This window comes from Megachile rotundata, chromosome 10, assembly GCF_050947335.1.
Source record: "Megachile rotundata isolate GNS110a chromosome 10, iyMegRotu1, whole genome shotgun sequence".
NCBI classification, from domain to species: domain Eukaryota; kingdom Metazoa; phylum Arthropoda; class Insecta; order Hymenoptera; family Megachilidae; genus Megachile; species Megachile rotundata.
Window position 1 is genome coordinate 16,656,277 of NC_134992.1, and position 20,532 is coordinate 16,676,808.

General features: G+C 41.5%; 2 protein-coding genes across 6 annotated transcripts in view; one reads left to right on the forward strand and one right to left on the reverse strand.

Moving 5' to 3' along the window:
- The window catches only part of Calx (sodium/calcium exchanger 3), a 75,870-nt gene extending 55,864 nt beyond the window's left edge, over positions 1–20,006 (forward strand). For 2 of the 3 annotated variants that reach the window (XR_013039745.1, XR_013039744.1), the window contains exons 7-9: positions 4,437–4,608; positions 6,679–6,977; positions 7,370–20,006. Coding sequence is in view for 1 of the 3 variants with exons in the window: in XM_076536730.1 (XP_076392845.1) it covers positions 4,437–4,608; positions 6,679–6,883 (377 nt within the window). In the remaining 2 variants the exon portion in view is untranslated. Of the gene's footprint in view, positions 1–4,436; positions 4,609–6,678; positions 6,979–7,369 lie in introns of those variants that run through there. The other variant, XM_076536730.1, reaches the window with a different exon arrangement.
- The window catches only part of Syt14 (Synaptotagmin 14), a 103,083-nt gene that overhangs the window by 79,555 nt on the left and 2,996 nt on the right, over positions 1–20,532 (reverse strand). For all 3 annotated transcript variants that reach the window (XM_076536747.1, XM_012294705.2, XM_076536746.1), the window contains exon 2: positions 12,132–12,267. In XM_076536747.1, the coding sequence (XP_076392862.1) occupies positions 12,132–12,159 (28 nt within the window). In that variant the 5' untranslated portion in view covers positions 12,160–12,267. The remainder of the gene's footprint in view (positions 1–12,131; positions 12,268–20,532) is intronic.

The window sequence follows — 20,532 nt, forward strand, 5'->3', positions numbered from 1 at the left end:
ATAAAAAGATAAAGGCCGCGATAAGCAGGTCTCTTTCAACGTTTTTTCGTTCTACCCTTTCCTTCAGAATTTTTCTCTTTTGAAGGCTGGGTTCGCGGGCAAAAAGGCTGCGCTGAAACTGCGTCCGCGGAGTGGAGATTTTTTAACAACCTCGTAAAATATTCACGCACGTATTCACCGTGACGTGCGAGGAATATCGTCTTGGAATAACTATAAATTCATCTTTCTAGGTACGCCGGCTCGAATGCGGGAATAAAAGTAACGCGAGACTTCGCTCGATAAACACGTCGCGTTTCGCGGCGAACGTAAAATTTCCAATAAAACATATCCGCTAATGTATCGGCCATTTCACGCTAATAATAAATGGACGAAGAATTTTACTTCCGTTATACGGGGCAGTCAAAAATGATCCTTTTCGTCGTAAAAATCATCCTAAATAACGGAGTCTCGAGTTTCGAGTACCGTATAGCAAATATTAAATCCCGTATAGTAAATATTAAATCAAAGAGTATCGTATCCTTTTAACGATAACGGGGCGGCGAGGTAACGCGAGCACGGTTTTACTGTCCTTCCTCGAGCGTATTTCGCTCGTCGTCAAACACGAGCGAACGAAGCTGCAACGGTAACCGCGAACGGTGTAAAACGAGCATAAAGGGACGACAAAAGCCGCAGGGATGTACCACGAAAATGCAAATGGGCACGGAGCTCGATAAAAGCTGCACGAACTGATTTATTTCGATAATCATACGCGTACACACACCGCTACCGTGTATGCGCCAACACGCGCGGATTGATAAATGCGTTTGCACGTCGTTGACGGTGGTTTTTACGGGAGAACGCGTTTCCAGGACAATTCTATCCGTTTCCGTGCGACACCTGGCTCAGCCTGGAAAATACGCTCTTCCAAATAAAATACCCGATATCTAAACGTCTCGCGTGGCGTGTGCTGTTCACCGACGCACAAGGTGCGTCCTCTGTTACGGTGCGACGCACCATGTGCGTCCCGCAAAGAAACCGATACGAGAAAAATAAGGTCGTAGAAGCTGGAATCGATATCGGTTTGCAGTTAAGGTAAGACCCAGTGTTTCGAATGAGTTAATTCCAAGGCGGGGGACAATTTACCTTGGACTCGATATTGGCTTAAAATCGATACTAACTTACTCAGTTATGTCGAGAAATTTATTAAACGATTCGAGTATCGAATTAATTTTAACGCCGGGTACTCGTAAAAACGTTTTAATACTTTTCTTTTCTTCTTTATAACCCGGCAGAAACTTAATAAGAGACATTTTCTGCTTACCACTCGACCGAGCACGGTGTACTTTCGAAAAAAGACGAAGTAAGTTGGAAGCAAACCTAATGCAAATTACAGCTCGCGTCATGTGCGATTAACGCGACTGACGTGAATTTATCAACGAATAGCACCCAGCCGTGGTCCAGCTTCGCTCGCTCGTTCCGCATTCAAGCGGGGTTTTAGGAGTTACTATATAAGGTAATATGCGGTCGGTAGAGCAGAGTCTGGTGATAATTTATTACGCCTAGCCTTTGTACCTTCGAACAATGCCTGCGGCCGTACCGCCGTCCCGTCCTTCTCTATATCTCTGCCGATAGACGAGCCAGAATTATCGCCCGCAAATCATTCATCGTTTTGGCAAGAAAATACGTCGCGTAGAACAATAATCTACTGAATCGCTGTTTTCGAAACACATAAATTGTCTGTCACGATTTGATACCGTAAAACGTCACAAAGTAACCTCCTAACAGTAAAATAATTATAAGAGACTCGTATTGTTCATCTCGGAATATTTATATATCGCGTATAAACTTATTAAACTAACTGTTAACTACGCCAACTTCGTGAACAAATCCACGTGTGTTTCAACCTAACTACGAACGTATCCCAACTGTGTGTTTGTCGACGTCCCACGAGCGTCTCCCCACCAAAGAAAGCATATGAAATATAGCGAATAACCAAATACGGTTGAAATATTCATCTCGCGAAACCGACTGTAAGAATTTTGGCCACAGGAAGGAGGACAGAAAAATACGAGTTAAATCTTGTAGAATATAGAGGAGATAAATTCACCTGCTGGGATATGTATGAAACGTCTTAACGATTCGCCAAGGTCTGGATTTAATGGAAATGCTAAAGCCTTGTTCCCTTCTATTCCTGTTCCAATCGGGAACGTCTAGGCAGACAATTGGTCCAAGTTTGCGAATCATTACGTTCGATCAACGCTATGTTCCAGGCTGTATAAAATTGGATAACCTCGTTTCGGTAGGTTCGTTTGCTAATGGTGTCCTCGATCAGGAACGGCTATAAATTCCGGATATTTCTATGGTAGCTTTTAGTATCCTTCGAGATTGAGGCCGAAGTCGAAGTTGTGGTTTCTTCGACTTTTATGATATATTTGAGCTTCCGGTTTTGATGTACCGGAACTTATTTTATTGGAATTACTCAAAAAACTTGTAACAGATTTCGAAATGTAGGTCGTTCGAATTAACGACGCGAAAGTATCCAAGTACGAGGAAAATTGCTACATAAACTTTGCTGCATTGGAATATTCGTATCGGACTTAGTATGCAGCCGTGGTCGGAACAGCCTGTAATTAGGATACTAGTGGTTGGGGCACGTTTGTAGTTAGGAGACACCGATAACCGTGATACACGCGGGTTAACTGTTCGCAGCCATAAGACCGCGAATATGATATCAAACCATAAAGGTTTACTCTCGAAGAGATAGGTATCGATGTTTCGATAACTTTATCGGAAGATACGAGATTCGACTTCCAGATCAGACTGGCTAGAAAGTTTCGCACAGACAACGTGATTGCTATGTATAGAAGTATAGAATGATCCGTCAAAGATGAAGACTTTTTGTTCGCAAATAATTAAACTTAAAGGTTGTTTATTCGTCGAGTACGGGTTATAGCAATTCGGAATTTGGTCGCGACAGTCCGGAGAAGTTGTCGAGAGATACCGCATTGGGCGGAAGTAACTCCATTCCAGAAGTGTTTTGCCACGACGAAGAGTCGTGGACCCAACAAACCCGTCGCGATATCTTTCAAACAGGGACAATAAAAGGAATATCTTGATTTGAAGATTGCAAAGAGCCCACGAGAAACGACGCTTCGTCGGATCTTCTTGGCTCGAAGGAGACACGTACCAAAGCGCATAAATATTGATGAGACCGTCCTAGCCAGCCGAGTTTCTTCGGGCTCGTAAAAGTACGGGACACGTAGCCGAGGAAGCCAATAGTTAGTCGAATTATACAAATTTTCTCGATATCGAATTGCAAACGTGCGATGAGAGACGGCCGTGCAATTGATTCGAATCGACTAACCGCTATTAGCAGGAACCACCAAATTACAGGACGAACAAACGCGATCGACCTGTAATGTCCTGTTAATTTCTAGCCCCGTGTTCGCGGAGAATATTGAAATCGATAAAATCGTAAAAATTTAATAGCTCGTCTTGGAAAATCGAACTCCGCTCGTGGCGAAAATTATAGTCACGAATACGTTGCGCGTACTAGTGGGACGCTAACTCGATGCATTATGTGCTTATTAAGCATGCCAACCTACCGATAAAAGGCTGATATCCTTATATATTGCCTACCACTTCTGCATAGTAACATACAGCTAAATTATCTACCTAACTCGACTCTAGCTGCTGGGAAACTGCTGGCCTGATGTATTGTTTACCTTGCACAGCAATCTTCTACCAAGGGACCGTATATTTAGCCTAACCTCACCTAGAAGGCACAGTCCTTGTGCATTATTTGTATGTTGTATATATCAGTCTACCAGGAGGTTGCTGGTTTTGTGCATTGCCTACATTTCATGTTCCGGTGCGATCTGTTACAACTGTTCTAAACAACGCAGTCAGGTTAGGTAAACACCTAATCTAACTGAAACGAACAGAGCGTTCTTTTTCTTGTACATTGTTTTCACGTGCTAGTCGGCACAACGCGCTAACGTGCATGTTTTACGAATTTACCAACAACCGTCGAGCTTGACGCGCCGGAACTGCATTCCGCTTCGAACGAAAGATAGAGAGCGACATAGAAGGGTGAAAGGATCACGAACAAGATTCTACGGTATTTTCATGAATTTTTATAGTCATGGCCAGGAGCGATGGTACTCTCGTAGCGGTCCTTCAAGTCACGAAATATGCAAATTTGCCCGATAATCGAGTTCGCATCGTTCCACCGCGTCTCCATCAAAGTTGTCCAACGAGCGCGCGGAAGAGACAAAATTACGAGTGGTTGCTCGAAAGCGAACCGTCCATCGTTTTTCGACGAACGCGAACCCAAATTGGGGATATCGAGGAACGGACAGGAAAATTGGAAACAAGGGTCAACGAAAATAAAAAAACATACGCGATAGGACGCGAGGCAAGAGGGAGGAAAATCTGAGCATGTGATTTTATTGCAGACACGTTCGCGAGCAAGGTGGCCGCCTGCCAGGACAAGTACGCCGACGCGAGTGTGGGGAACGTGACCGGAAGTAACGCGGTGAACGTCTTCCTGGGGATCGGCATCGCGTGGAGCATCGCTGCCGTTTACCATGCCTGCCACGGTGAATTCTTTCTAGTGGAACCCGGCAAGTCAGTATCGATTCACCCCTTACTTTTCGATATCCTTCTTCTAGAAGCTGTTTCAAAAGATACGTCCCGTTTGAAATCGCCCTTTGAAATCTGACGAATGTTCGAAGGCAACGCGATTAATCTCCTTACCTAAATTTAATCAAAACTTTGTCGATTCGATCCTTACTCTTGAACACCCCGGTTACACAGATGGTTCGAAAGAAGATGCAAATTTTACACAAACTTGGTTTAATCAATTCATATTCGGATAGCACGTATTTTGAAACGCCATGTATCCCCTGAATTTAATCATAACTTTCGAGAACTCTTATACCCCGTTCGAGGATAAAGAGATAAAGTTGTTCGGGTTCGATCCTTCTAAGTCGTTCGCGATGAACTTAATGCGAGCAAACTTCTTTACGAGAACTTCCTTGTACTTGAATAAACAGAGTCGACATTTGTTTCTACTCTTAATTTCGGTCTGGTACGTTCTTACAATCCTTGAAAAAATTTTACTTATATCACGTTCCTTTTTGGTTAATAGATTTTTCATAAAACAGTGCTACTTTTAATTTATTTAATTTACAGACTCAGACGAGGTACTTCTTGAGATAACCCTCGCGATTTATTTGACCGTGGGTGGAATCGGGGCGTTCCGAGTTACGCTAACTTCTTCCTAGGTTTTCCCTAAATATTTTTTAACGTTCCTCTAACGGACTACGGCAAGGAGGATAAAGTAGGATATAAAGTTGAAGCCGTGTTTCATTTATGATCTTTCTAATCGGAAATACTTTCTCGAAAGTTCAGTAGCCATCGCATCGGAAACTTAACCGACGCCACTCGTCGATTTATGTACCGAAACGTGACCAGCAACGGTGACAGTGCACCGTTCTAGAAAACTGTTATCCGTGACGTATCGGCAGGAATATTGTACGGAACGTAATGCGCGATACCGATATTTCCGAGACGTCAAATATCGAGAGGCGAACGACGGCTAGCTCTGTGCCCAGCCGATCAGGCATAAATTTTTATATTTTTCAAACGTCTAGTGTCCCGATTTATATCTGGCGATCGATAACAATACGTATTCGTTACTGCGACGATCGTTGACCCATAAAACTGGCGAGATGTCGCCGACGATGCATCGTATAATTTTTCACGTCGAGCGATCGGCTTTAATATGAGTAGTCATGATTTGTTGATTGAATTCGGGCGATCAACCCCTCTAAATAGAATACATGTGACAAGCATAATCATGGAAAAAAGGGACTTATAAATTTAAAACATTTACGTTTACGATATTTGGCCATAATTTTTAATGTTGTTTCCGCAAATAAAATCAATTCGGTGGTATTCGAGAAGCGACAGCTTGTTAATAAATATTTACGCGATGTAGAATGTACATTTCGATTGGTATGCGGGTCGTTATTTACCGGTAATCAGGTATTTCCTATGCAAGACGCCATGGATGCGTTCCTGTTCAATTTTCTTCGGTGCCAGCTGCGCTGCCGATAGCGGATTCACCTTTGAATTTGAATTTGAATAAATTTCGCCGGCACGGCAAACGCTCGCGTATAATCTTAACCCGGTCTTTGTGGAGACTAGAATTCGTTAATACGTATCTCTAAACGCTTGCATCGCGTTGCTTCAAATACTTCCGAGATTGAACTGGAAGCGGTTAGTTACTTTGAATAAACGACCGCCAGATCCATTAACCAACGTGATTGATCTTTCATTCAAATTACTTTCGGCTGCGCCTGCGCGAAGACCATAGCTGCATAATATTGGCCGCAGATGGCGCCGTAATGTTCTCGATCATTTTCTTTACCGCTATCGATCGATTTCGTTCGAAATTAAATAATCGTGCGGGGCTCGATTACTGCATCAACTTTTTTTTTGAAAGATCAGGAAGAAAAAGCGAAGTGAAATCTGGTCTAGGAATTTAAGGGAAACCTAGGGAGGGTCTAATTTGGAACCCTCCGTTTTCGTGCGTAAATTTATTCTAACGATGTCTGCGTATTTTGTATAACGGGGGATAAACGAAGGCGACCGAAGGTAATAAGAAATGAAATGGCTTTATTTTTGCAATAGCTTGGCTTTTTCCGTGACGTTATTCTGCACGGAAGCGTGTCTGGTGATCCTGGTTTTGCTGCTGAGGCGGACAAAGAGCATTGGCGGCGAACTCGGCGGCCCTTTCGTACCGAAGCTCATCACATCCGCGATCCTTTTTTTCCTATGGGTGTTCTACCTCGTAATGTCGACCCTCGAGGCCTACGGCGTTATCGAGGGCTTCTAAGGAGCCCGTTCGACGCCACACGTCGGCCTACCTGCTGCGTCTATCTTAAACTCTTACGTCCGCCAAGGCGTATGCTCAACGAAACGTTCTCTCGGCAAGTATTAACTTTCGTTTATTAACGCTTTCCGTGCCACGGACGAAGCTCCGTTTTGGACAGAAAATTTAAAAACCGGAGTCTCTAAAGTTTCGAAATCTTTAGAACTCTCGACGGCCATAAAATCCTTAAAACTTTTAACGGTCTTAAAATCCTTAAAAGTTTTGACAATTTTAGAATTTTAGAAATCTGCTGTTCAAGGAAACTTAAATCATGACTCATAACTAAAACCGGAGTACAGCGACGCCCATAAACTCCGAGTACGTTTCTTTCAGTCGAAAAACCCTCAGCCACCAGTTCTCCGACAGCCAATGAAGGAACGAAGAGGAGGAGTGAACGACCCGGATCACGGTACTTTTTTTATCTAACCGATTTATCGTTTCTCCTTTCAGGACAAAAAAGAGGAAGGGTGGAATCGAAGGGGTGCGATTTCGCTGGCGAACAAACTCTCTGAACTCTGTGCCGGATCACCTACTGGTAGCTTTCACCCTCCCGCCTGAGGACGATTAACAACGAACGTGATCGCGTGATGATTGTCGAATGCCTGCGTGTGCGTATGTACCTGAGAGAGAGAGAGGGAGAGAAAGAAAGAGAGAGCATGGGTATGCCTGAAATCGAGCGATTTAATCGAAATTTAAAAACAAGCATGAGAGATGACAGAGAGATAGAGAGGATGAACGAGTTAGCGAGTTTGCCTTAAAATTAATGTTTAAAAACAGATGAAACATAACGAAAGGACGTAGGTAAAAGGGAAACCCGTTTCTAGTCTCGAGCCTTGGCTCGTATGTTCACAATTGTTATCGAAAAGAGTATATTATACAGAGTGCAGTCGTAATCGTGATTCGGTCGCGAAAAGGGTGATTCTTCGCACGAAAATATAGAAAAAAATATCTATGAGTCGTATCGTTTTAATATGGGTCTTACCTTGTGGGACCCAATCACATATTACACTGCGCTTGTTATCCTAAGACCGAAAGCGTTAAGTTTAAATAAAGAGCCCTTCTCTCCAATAATCTTGACAAGTGGAACTATCCTCGCGTTTTATTTTTTCAACGAAGAATCGCCCGGCTTGCGATCGGGAGACGATTGCCGCCGGCCTCTGTATATGCACATATGCATACATAACACAGACATATACACATACACGTACTAAATAGCGTATTTATTAAACCGTTTAAGGAACACAGGTTTCTATGGTATTTTAATAGCGAATTGTATTGCCATTCCTTCTTCGCCAGAGAACGATGTCGCTAATTTTATATAAACGTATATTATCGTACGATACACCTTTCAGCACTCCTCGATACCAATGCAGTATTGCTTTTTTAAGTGATATAATCTCGTTTTAAGAATTCAGCATTCGATTCGTTTCTGAATTCTTAGAGAAGAGAAGGAAAAACGAATAAAATCAATTAGGGAGGCAAAATCGCATTGTACAGGTCGAAGCGAAAGTGAGATGTGCGCATGCGCGGGCGGAATCTCGAAGGGTATAAGTAGAGGATTCCTCCCACGCGCTTCAGTTGCGGCGTGGGTCCTACTGCGTACGCGTAGGTCCCAGCTCTGTTTCGTTATCCATATATCAATTATTGATCCACGTTCTTTTTACATTTCGTAACAACCAGTTGAAGATTCGATAACTAAAATTCCTAAAAGCAAGCCTTCTGCCTCCACTTTCGCTTAGCAACACTGCGAACATCTACACGACCTTAAAGCTACGTTTTCGTTAACGCAGTAACTTGTAACCATCCTGGCTAGTTATATACTAGCGTTACAAATTACCGTAGGAACGTAAACGTGACTCAAAAGAATAACGAGGATGTGTTGAAACGAGGAATTGCCATTTAAAAAGGTGGACACCTTGTCACCTACAGAAACAGTACACCTATTCCTGGATTCACGTAGTCAGAGAAATTTCGCCAAAACACAGGCTTCTGCGATGTTTTTCTTTTTGTACTACCCATATCCGATTTACGTGGTAGGAAGCGTAGTTGACGTGAATCAGGGAATCGGGTGTACATCGAAAGAGGTCGCGAGATCGAAACGATTTGCATCGCAAAGACGTCGATCCGCAACCTTCGAAGAAAAATACTATTATAGATGCATAAATCGACGATGTACGCGGCTAACAGCGAGGCAATGTACAGTGGAAGCGCGAATTTCTCGTAGAATCTTTCGTTTCTCTCCCGAAGAGGAAGAAACTCTCTTCAAAGGATAAACCGTTCGGGAACTGGAAGAACCCTTCAGAAGTTGCAGAAATTACTTTCGAACAAACGTTTCCCCCAGAGGTACACGACGTACTTATCGATCTACTTAAGCCTCCAAAGGATCCACCATTTGCATACGTTTCGATGGACGAGCCAAGATATCGCGCGATCTCGATAATAAGCCCGCTGGCCGCGAAATCGATCGGATTCGTTATCCGACGCGGTGAAACGCGTTTGTTATTTGTTAAGGATAAGTAGGTAGGCACGATTGAACGTAATCAAACCGATTGCTCGAACGTCGATGTTCTCGTTGGTACTCACTGCCTTTGATCGAGGCTCGCTCGCGTCAAGTAAAATTAAGTAGAATAGGTCGAGCAAGATCTCAATTCGGACCTGGGCACTCTTAGACCCACGGACTCGATGAGTTGCCCTGGTCGGTTTTAGACAAACGATGTACAGGATGATTCATACGACTGTGACGAATTATTGCAACCGTTTCCTTAAACAATTAAAAAAACCGGAAATTTTTTTTACTTTTACAAAATAATTTGCGAGTTCCAGTATCGGATCAAAGTTTGAAATTAAATCGTGAAAATAAATTGTGCATGCGAGACGCTTAAAATACGTGTTGTATTATTGACAGATAGAAGTTCGTCTCCGTGGTATGAATGACCCTGTAGAGGGTCGATAAAACAGTTTCATACTGTTCGATTCGAAACGCGCTGGTAGCCTGCTGGAACGAACGGTTAATTAAATTCGACGCGATAGGAACAATTACCGAGCTAACTTTTTAATTTTCCTTTCTGTTTGTAAATCGCGTTCGAAGTTCGTTAAAACATTATCATATTATCGAACGCTAATCACGGTAACTTATTAAACGTTCTCAGTGAGAACAACGCTGTTCGATCGATTTCAGCGAAATGTTACGAGAGAGAACAGCCCAAGTGGCTGTAATTAGTTGATTAAAAACAAAGATTTAATCGATGCTGCAAAGGTTGTAACTAATTCAAAAATGAAGTGATGCTTCATGCCGTTAGATCCCGAGGGGGAATTTTTCAGTGAATCTTACGATAGGAATTTCGATGGATTTGAAAAATTGATACTAGCAGAGAGAAATCTGGTGGGGTCTGAAAAACACGATAAGAATCATCGTCGATGAACGACGTTGTCGCGATGCCAGCCAAAGATCACAGATACGGTTAGGAACTCCATTATCCGAATTAATAAACGCGAAGAAATTTCAATAAACTCTCCATGATTTATATTTTCTGGATCTAAATTTTTACGTTGGTTCGTTTAGTAATTACAGTAGACTGTCGTTATGGAAATTCAGATTATCGTTAATTACGGTGGCGAGGAAAGGGGAGAGTAATTAAGTCCTTGCAGAGGAGGACTCGAAACGGCGATATAACGAGAGTCTACTGTAGTAAACTAGGTTATGTTCATCGCAGTAAACTCCGCTGTATCACTTGTGCAATCAAACGCTATATGCGCCATTTTCCAACTACGAAGGCAATCAATCTTAAGCCTCGAAACGTGCAAATTTGTCATAAACTACGAAGACAATCTCTCTACCTATTCGACAAACATTCGGATACTGGAAATTCTACCGTACATGTATGTATAAAGAAATAAAAAAAAGAATATAGTGTATGTATGTATACATACAACATAGATATTTTAATAAAAAAAATCGTTCAAAAGAGATTAAATATATATATATACAAACACGTATGTATAAATATATTATATACATATTTAGTAGGACGTGTATAGACGACACTCAATAGCAAAGCGTTAAAGTGATAAACCGTAAATGGGATCCGAAACGTAACCGAATTTTCGTTGTTCGATCGCTGGGCGATCGATCTTAAATCGACAAACGAGTGAATCGCGAATCCGTGGCGAAAGGCGACGCGACGAGCAAAAAGGTCGTCGTTTTCTCTTTCGATCGAGCTTTCCACTCGAAATACGTTCTGCTACCGAGTACCTGATTCATCTTTCGATTTGCTTTCGGAGCAACGATCATGACTAAACGTTGGACAGGTTTGCTTAGTCGGTAATATAGAAGTCGCAAGATCTTTTCAAACTTCGCAAACGCTGGCGAAGCACGTGTTCGGCAATAGTGGACATTGAGCGATCGGCAACTCGCTTTTCGGTTGACCCCAAGAATTCTTTTCCAGATAAAATATTTAGATAGTCGCTGTATCTACAAAAATTCTGTAACGTTTCTAGAGATTATACGTGAAATTTTGGAAGTTATGATATTTGTTTTTTCGTCGCTGTACCAACAAACCGAGCAAACCTGATCTAGAAACTCGTACACCGCTTGCTAACAGCCACTAAACGTCGATGCTTTTAACCTTTGACTCGACTATCTTCGCTAATGGAATCGTTATCGTGTTCTTATCTTTCTCTCGTTCGAGGAACGACACCTCCGTCGTGTCACGTCGCTTTTCTCGTTCCAGACATACCGATTCTTGCGAACTAGTTCGAAATTGTACTGCTGGATGCAAAAGAAATTTCATTGCTCCAAGAATCGTACAATCAGACTGGATTATCGGCGCGTGCGAAAATTTATAGGTTCACAGTCTCGTAAATTACATGATTCATTCTTGATTTATCGCGAATGCATAAACATCCACAATCTTCGTACAATTAATATTAACTCTTAGACGACAGAACCTTATTCTAGCATATTTGTACTATTTTCGTAGATATTACTTTTACAGATAACGGTCTTCCGTTTCGAAATGTTTTTATCACTGTGAGTCACCGTTTAGAGACCCTTGCCATATATTTCGATTATCTTCGGTAAAGACCGGCAGTACAATTACGACCCGTTGAATCGTTCGCGATTTCGTACGAAAGAACAGAAAGTTAAAAAGGAGAATAAAACTTGAAAGAAAAGCCTTGATCAAACATTATGAATCAAAAATGCTACTCGTACCTCGCAGATCGAATCGTCCAGCGAGCATTATCGACGAGAATTTATGGAAACGGGCGATCCCTCTTCTTCGTGCATTTATTCCAATTACTCTTCATCCAACGAGCAAGTCCTTTCAATTCTATGCTATCAAGCGGACCTGCAACAAAACCAATTCAACCGCTGCATGTTTATGCCACGAATCGAATCGCGTTCGTTTTATTCGCGGAAAAGTCGTTTTAAAAGCCACTATTCCTTTCATTTTGTCTTTTCATCCGGATCTTTTTCGTTTCCTTTTATCTTCTCCTTGTAAATCGTTCGTTACGATAGCGGACGTGTTTTGTTCCCGGTCAAAAATTCAAGCTAATCCACACCGGTACTTTGGTGCCTTCGCCGTAGAGTTAAACGATCTGGTTTTCATTTTTTATCGGAAACCATAGGTTTTTAAAACGGACGCACCCATATTCCAGCAAATGTTTCTGTTGTCCTGTTAGTTCGAGCAAATGCTTGTTTGATAAATATCGCGAATCGGGTGTGGACTAGGCTTTTCGCGGTTCGCCTTTTTACGAGAGACTTTTCTTTCCGAAGGATTCGCGTGTTCTCATGACAGTTCGCGGATAAATACTGTTCACTGGTCATAATAGAATTAGGGCATGACGGATTAAACGGACTGTTCGAAGTGCCGATTTGTTGTTTTTAATCGTTAAATAGGTTAATCGTTTGACAAAAACGTCGACTAAAGAGTTGACTGGTCGTTCGACTGAATGATTAATTAGAACAGATAGCACATAGTCGGATAAAAGTTTGCTTGAAAATAAGCATCACGAGTTTGAAACAACAACCGAAACTATTTTGGCACTAACCTGTTCACTTTTCGCTACTCTAACTGTTCAATAGCCGATTAAGAGTTGATTAGAGAAATCAATTAGCAAATGTGTGTTTCGCGATCGATCGCGAAACGAAATCTCGTGGTATTGAAAGTAATGAAAATTGTGATACTTTCTGGCACTCGAGGCTTCCATTTAATCGGTCGAATTCGCTTATCGTTAATTAAGGTAGAATTAAACCGACGAGAGATGCTCTTTAACCCTTTCAAGCCCCGTTTCGTTCGAACGCTGAATAATCTCTTCTCTCTATTTACACTGCATTTATAATAACGTAGGTATATTTTTATCGTTAAAAAGTATCGATAATCGTTCGTTGTTAAATTGAAACAAAATGTTAAGCTCGTGGAAGGGTTAACGAACGTCCCTTTCGTTCGAATGTAAGGATATCGTTCCACGTGGCCAACCCCGTCCCTTATCAATAATCGGACACGCATTGTGTTAAAAGATTCACTGAATTTTCTTAACACCGACTGACAAAATGGAAACAATCATGTCCAATAAGATACACGTCCGTCTGGTTGACCCTCACAGTGGAAATGGACGTACGCGGTCAGACACGTCGAAGTCTTTAGTTATCTCAGACACTGCTAGTTATTCAAAATTATAATCGCTAACAACCTTTAAAATCTTCTCCCTTCAACTTTTAATCAATCGATTAAATTCTACTTGCAGTCAACGCTGTTAAAATTAAAAAAGGTATTGGAGGGCAATTAACGGTTTTCACATTCCCTCGAAATTAATAGCTAACTTCGGAATCCTTTTTTCATTTTTGAACCGCGCGTAAGTAAACTGGGTCGTTTATGTCGTTTTAAGTTCACCGATAATAAAAAAAAAACTTTTTCCGGTAAAGAATAAAATATCCGCAGGAAAATGAAATGTAGTTCGCGCCGTCAGTGACCCAGATCGGTCGCGTTTAATCCCATCTAATAATAAACGGGCGAATTGCAAAATCGGTCTGCAATTTGTTTACCCAAATTAGCAGGAAATCATTCCCAAACGTGACGTTCGAATTATTTGCGTTCGAGGGGTTAACTTCGATGGAATGCCTTTCAGTCAATCGAAATGATCGATTAAACTCCCGCCAAATTTATACGAATTAGAGCAATCAGAAACGTATCGCAAGTATGTTCGCGTAGGTTGATTAAATCGAGTAGTCGGATACCAATTGTATTTCTACGTTTTTTGTATTTTCTATATACGCTAACGATCGGGATAAAAAAGTAATTAATTGACTAGATTCAGAGAATTAGGGAAAACAGAGAGACAGTTTTAGTTTAGAATTGGCATTTGTAGGTTATGTATAAAGTCGTAGGATTTAATTGGTAATTAGAAACAGAACCAATCGTACGATCATGTACGATAGATGCAGATTCTTCGAAAGTGACGAAACTTTCGTGAAAAAGACTTGAAAAAATAGGATCGTCGTTCAGGGGCGGATCGGGTGGGAGTGGCGAATCCGAGGGGCGGGGCTATTCCAAAGGAATTCAAGGAACGAGATTATTCGAAGGGTGGAACATATCCGTCCCTGTCATCGTTTTGATCTATTGCCGACCAATTATTACGTTCTTACGATAAAATATTTATTCGCGATTTAGTACTCGTATCTTTAAGTGACGTCGTTCAAATAGTGTTCGGTTGATTCTTAAGAACAATCAACTAAATATCAATCGTGTATTATTATTCGACTCGTAAAAAATTGATAGTCTGACTTAATATCCATTGTTATTACCGATTAACTTAATTACCTTAAGTATTATCTTTCACCGTAATTTTCAAAACGGAGAAGATCCATGTGTTCGTCTTTAACCTGCTCGAGACCGAAATCTTGCTATAAAACGATCTAGGAACAGTGAAATGTATTACCAATAGCGATCATAACGCTTAGACTTCTAGTTTCTTGTCCCAACTTCGGTTTCGTTGAATTAACGGACGCACAGGGTGCGTCTTCGGTCTCGAACGCGTTGAGGTAGCACCTGCTCTCGTGTACAAGAGTTTAAATAAGTTCGATATTACGCAAAAGTATCTGCATCACGGTTATACGCACAGTAAGGACCAGTCGACGAACGACAGAGTCATATAGTTGATAACCAATTAGCAGAGAAAAAAGAACAAAACAGAAACGAAGAATCATCTTATCAATGCAAAACGTTTGTTCTCTATAGTTTCGACTTTCGTCCGTTGATTAGTCAACTTTGTACGCGAAACGACCAACGTTCTACGGAGAACCTTCGATCTGGACCAAAGATAATCAGCATTTAGACACTTAAACCGATCACAGTTTTAAGGAAGACGGGCAACGTGAAACATTCCTTTTACCAGCTGGTCTGATAAATCACTCTTCTAAATTGTCGTCTTCAAGATCCATCTAGGGGGGTTGGCCATGTTTCTCTGTAAATATAACCTAATCAAACTTATCGAGGTTTCTATTCGATTTTTCCAACAATCCCTTCACGTATATACACTTTGTCTCTCTATCTCGAACTATAACGCGTCAAATGTAACGATGTACTTCTATCTATACCTATATACATGCTTTATTCCGGGTCTGCGCAACTAGTTGCCTCAGCTGAACATCCGCGGTATTATTTCTCCAAGCGGTACTGCAGGTATACGATTTACCATTTAGAGAAGTAATATTTCGCGTTTTCTATACGGACGCTTAAACCACGCCTCCGAGGGCGTATGCCACACCTCTTCACTGGTAGATCACGCCTTCGCAAGCGTATACCACGCCTTTGTAGGGACAGTTCGCGCTCCAGACGGGTGGGTTACGCCTTCGCGAACGAAAGTGGGGATAATCTCCACCTCCATGCGCGTGGTCTACGCCCTTAGAGGCACAAACCACGCCTTCGCGGACGTAATCCACGCCCCCTCGGCTAGAAAAAACCACGCGTTCCCTATCAAAGAGGTATGCCAATACTCCGGTGGTGGATTATTGTCCGAATATGTACCGTTAACCGCTTGACACGACGCTAGTTGCGCACTCCTACTCTTTACTCGTTGATCTATCGTTGAATCTTTGTCTCGAATCACAGCTCTAACGACTTACACGACACTCGTAGACAGAGCTAAACTCTATAGGACCATTTCGACGTCTCGCGTTAGTCGGGAACGATAATCTCGCGTGTCCCGCCCCCGCCCACCGACAGAAAACAACGTTTCAGCTCGGTTCCCCTTCTCGTGACACGATAAATAATGCGAGAAGGGCGGCCGGGCGACGGGGGTGGTCGTTGCGTTTTCTGGAAACATTTCGTGAACTAAAGTTACACTGTAAGATATAGCGAAACTTTGTAAAGTAGATAGAAAAGAGGGAAAGAATAAAAAAGGGAGGTTTGTTCGGGAAGGAGGTGGATGGCCTTTTGAAGGCGCCACTCGCACGACGAAAGAGACGAACGATGCACATTGAAATCCGGGTTTTGTATCGTAAGAGAAACATACACAAGTAAACTCGCTCGCCAGTAGACATGTAATACACACGTGTACATATATATATGTATATGTATTGTTGCGTTATTGCCTAACGTTTTAATGATAGATACCTTAATATCTCGAACGTTATAACGAGAGAATTGTAAAACCTTCTTCCTCCTTTGCCGTCAGGAACGTCTGTCTGATGATTAGAATGACTGTAGAGTATATATATACATAATATATACATATATAAATAGTTCTACTGTAAATAGATGATGATGGTTGCTGATTTTAGTGAAGTTACGCGTGTCGTCGACCAGAAGTTCGTAGGAAAACCTTTCGAAATCTTGTCCACTTTCAATCCTCAAATTCCTAACTCCTTACTCGATAACAGGAAATCGAAACGTTAAATTTTATAAATAGCTTTTTTATTACTCTTTGTTAAGCTTTAATGAACGATTATCCGAGGACGTATGTGTACGTCGCTTTTTAAAACAAGGGTGCAACTTAGACGCAACAAAACATAACGTATCTTTTATTAGTCCACACAGCAAAATTTAGGAATTACAATACTAATTATTATTAAAAAGTTGAAACTTTTCCTCGTTTCTCGTCGACGACACGAGAATTCGTCGTTTTGTTGACCGTTTCCTCGCAGGTCGTTCAGAGGCCTCGAATATTCTCGCTGTTCGATCGATTGCTAAGATCCACGGTGGACACCATGGTCCCATTAGCGCGTAAGAATTCCGATAGATCTTAAGCCATAGCGAAGATAAACCGAGAAGTTCAAAGCAACGGCGAATGACAAGATAAGAATGTTCAGATTAACACGTTGACCGCCATTCTATTTTCTATAATTTTATTTCTTCGAAGAAAAGTAGAATAACGAAGCACATTGTTAGTAATACATACAATTATTCCAAAAGGTAACAGATTTGTTATTTGAACATAGTTTATCTAAATGCTCGCAAGTGAAAGAGAAGCAGCTATAGTCCCTCCATTTTTGTGGCGATTACTAAATGATCTCTATAACAGCGAACGTGTTAATCAACGAACAAAAAGTGGGAATAGCATCCGTGAGCTCGATGCTTCACGGATATCCAGCTGTTCTTTTCGCTCTATCTTCGTCGTCCTTTTATCCAGTTTTTCTAGTCTCTCGTCTACTTCAACCAATCCAATCAATTTATCAGGATGCTGCTTCGGCTCGTTATTGACCCATTTGCATCGATAAATGAAATATGGCGTACATTTTCTTTTACCTCGATTATTCCCAGTGAGAGCAATCTATTTTCACAGATTCCACGAACTAACGCGAAACTTTGAACGGCCATTTACGTTGGCACAAATCCTTACGCTATGTTATTTACGCGTTATACACGAACGTACTCTTCAATAGATTATCCTACGAATAACATACGTAGAACAGTTTTTATTTCGTGACGCAGGTTGGACAAGAAATATTTCATTTCTCGATATAAATGGGTTAAATCTGTTCGGACGATCACTCTGCTCCTCGCTGCTCCTAGTTTTTGTTCGTTCCCCTCCCCGTGCCAGCTACCCTTCGATCAAATTCCAGAATTCTGTTGTAACGTTTCCATCCGTCACACGGAAAGCTCCATTAACCGAGACATTCTCACGGTACAACGAAATGCGATTACGTTTACGTTCGCCCGATTCTATATCAGCCGAATCGAGAGACACTGTTTGACTAACCTAGTGACAGCCTCGTCATGGCAGCAAGGTCGATACTTATCGTATAACTGTGCGATCGACGATATACCTCCGGAAAAGAATTTCCTTTATTTTAATCCGTAATATTTCTGACCAACTGACTGTTTTATCATTTTCTGGTTAATTGTAATACAGCAGTACGCTTGATGGCAGAACAGCTACCGTAAAATAGCTACTGTAGCAGAATGCTATAGTGACACACCCTCTGTAGTATAGAAACGTAGAGGCTACTATGACATAGCGGTATAGCGCTGTACTGCTGTAGTATAGTAGCGTATTAACTGGTAATGGGAGTATTTATATTAAACGTGAAGGGACTACCATAGTAGGATGACTACTACAATCACTTATACTGCGTAGTATGGTAGTGTATGGTAACTACTATACTGTAGTATAACAATGTATACGCTGCTATAGTAATATAGAGTATCTTAATAGCGCAACTACTATGATAATCTGTATTACTACAGTAGAGTAGTACATTAACTATCCTAGTAACATAGAATGATTGCTCACGGTAAAACGATTATTATAGTACGATATTACTACGGTATAAGAGCACGTTAACCATAACGATCTATATTACTATAGTAACGCGTAGACTCGTCTAGTATAAATTATGATAGAATGGTTACTATTTGTAAAGGTTGCTATTGGTAACGCGCAAACTACTATAGTAATATGGAGTAACTACAGTATATTATAGTAACCTGTATCACTGTAGTATCGCATGGACTACTGTAGTAACGTACAAGTACGGTTTACTATAGTAACCTATGTCACTGTTCTGTAGCGTGCTGCTGTTGTTTATAATTGAATTCCGTCGTTTAGGTTAAAAATAGTCGACGTGTAATCGAAATTGTTACAAATAGCCCTGTCCCGATATTTAGACGAATAATCGTTTCTTTCCGGCAACGACGAGAAAGTTTTTCACTTTTATTCTCCGCTGTTTCACCCCAAACAAAGTCGTTTCTATAAGCCGCACGATGATTCTCCTTAAGATGTATCTCTCCCGGAGAGAATCTTTTTCAAGAACCGTCTAAGAGATAGCCCTCGAAACGGGTGGATTCAGCGAGCACGAAGAAGCAACGTTATATCCCATTATGCGAAAGTATCGATCCTGGCTGCCTCCTTTCTTCTACTATCAGCGAATCAAGCTTTATCTTCCGTCTTCTATGTATAATTCCTATTGTACAGAAGAGCGAGAAACGGCCGAAAATTGGCCGTTCGGAATTGTAAAATCGTTGCAACACGTTATAAGCCGTTTTACGCCTACGCTCATTATTAATTATTACTATTATTATTATTATTGTCGGCATTAATTATGCCGTCGATTCGCCTTTGATCGTTTGCGAGCTCTCGACGACACGACGATGGAATTCGAGCAAGAATTTAATATCGAGTGTTCGAGGCGAGCAAACGGCGAAAGGACGAAACAACGTGTTAATTGTTGTTGTACGATCTCGTTGAGAACCCCTAAGGAAATAGAGCCGAGGAGCTCCCTGCGAAAAAGGAAGAATCAGAGTGAAAGGGAAAGAAAGAGAGAATGAGAGAATGAGAGAAAAATAGAGAGAGCGAGAGAGAGAGAGAGAGAATAATGGAAACCACTTGCCTTCGGAAGCAACGAGAAATCCTTTCGTAGAATTATATGTCGAGTGAATAAATCGTAGCTACCGAAAGATCTTTGAACATTAATTTACAGAAATTCACTATTTTAGAAAAGAGATAACTGTTTGAAATCGTTGTACGATCTCGTTGCTCGATCGCGAGTGGCTCGTGCGTGTAGAAACAACTACGCACGACCGACTAAGAATCAATCAATTGTAAGTGAGTCGAAAGTGCAAAATATACAGACATTAAATGTTATTTACACCAGCTGACTCTTTATTCGAAACTGACCCCTCTATTTCCCCTCTCCACACATTTTCCATTATTCCGTTAAATTCCAAAGCTAATTATCTCCTACGCCTTGTATCCGCCTCGCGATATATCGCCATTCCCGCGATAAAATTAAAATGGCATCGATCGCGGACAACTTAGCCACATCAGATAACAAAAGCATACGAAATACCCGCGAGCGTGAACGTCTGATCACGTAATCGGAAGTAGCTGCACTTGCCGGATGAAAGAGAGTCGAGATTAGGTCGTTGATGGTAATCGATTCGCGACACGTCGATTGTCTCGTGGCAAGTACAGCAACTTACAAATTAGACGACTTGTTGTGCCGCAAAAGTACTAATTGTTCTTCAGAAGGCTTGATTGGCTTCGAAATGGCCCTATTGTGCCGGCGGAACAATGGATCCTATTGCTGGATTGCGCTGCATTTGCCGCGATATTATACATATATGTACGAATGTTTTAGAGGTGCTGACACGAAACTGGCACGATTCGCCAAC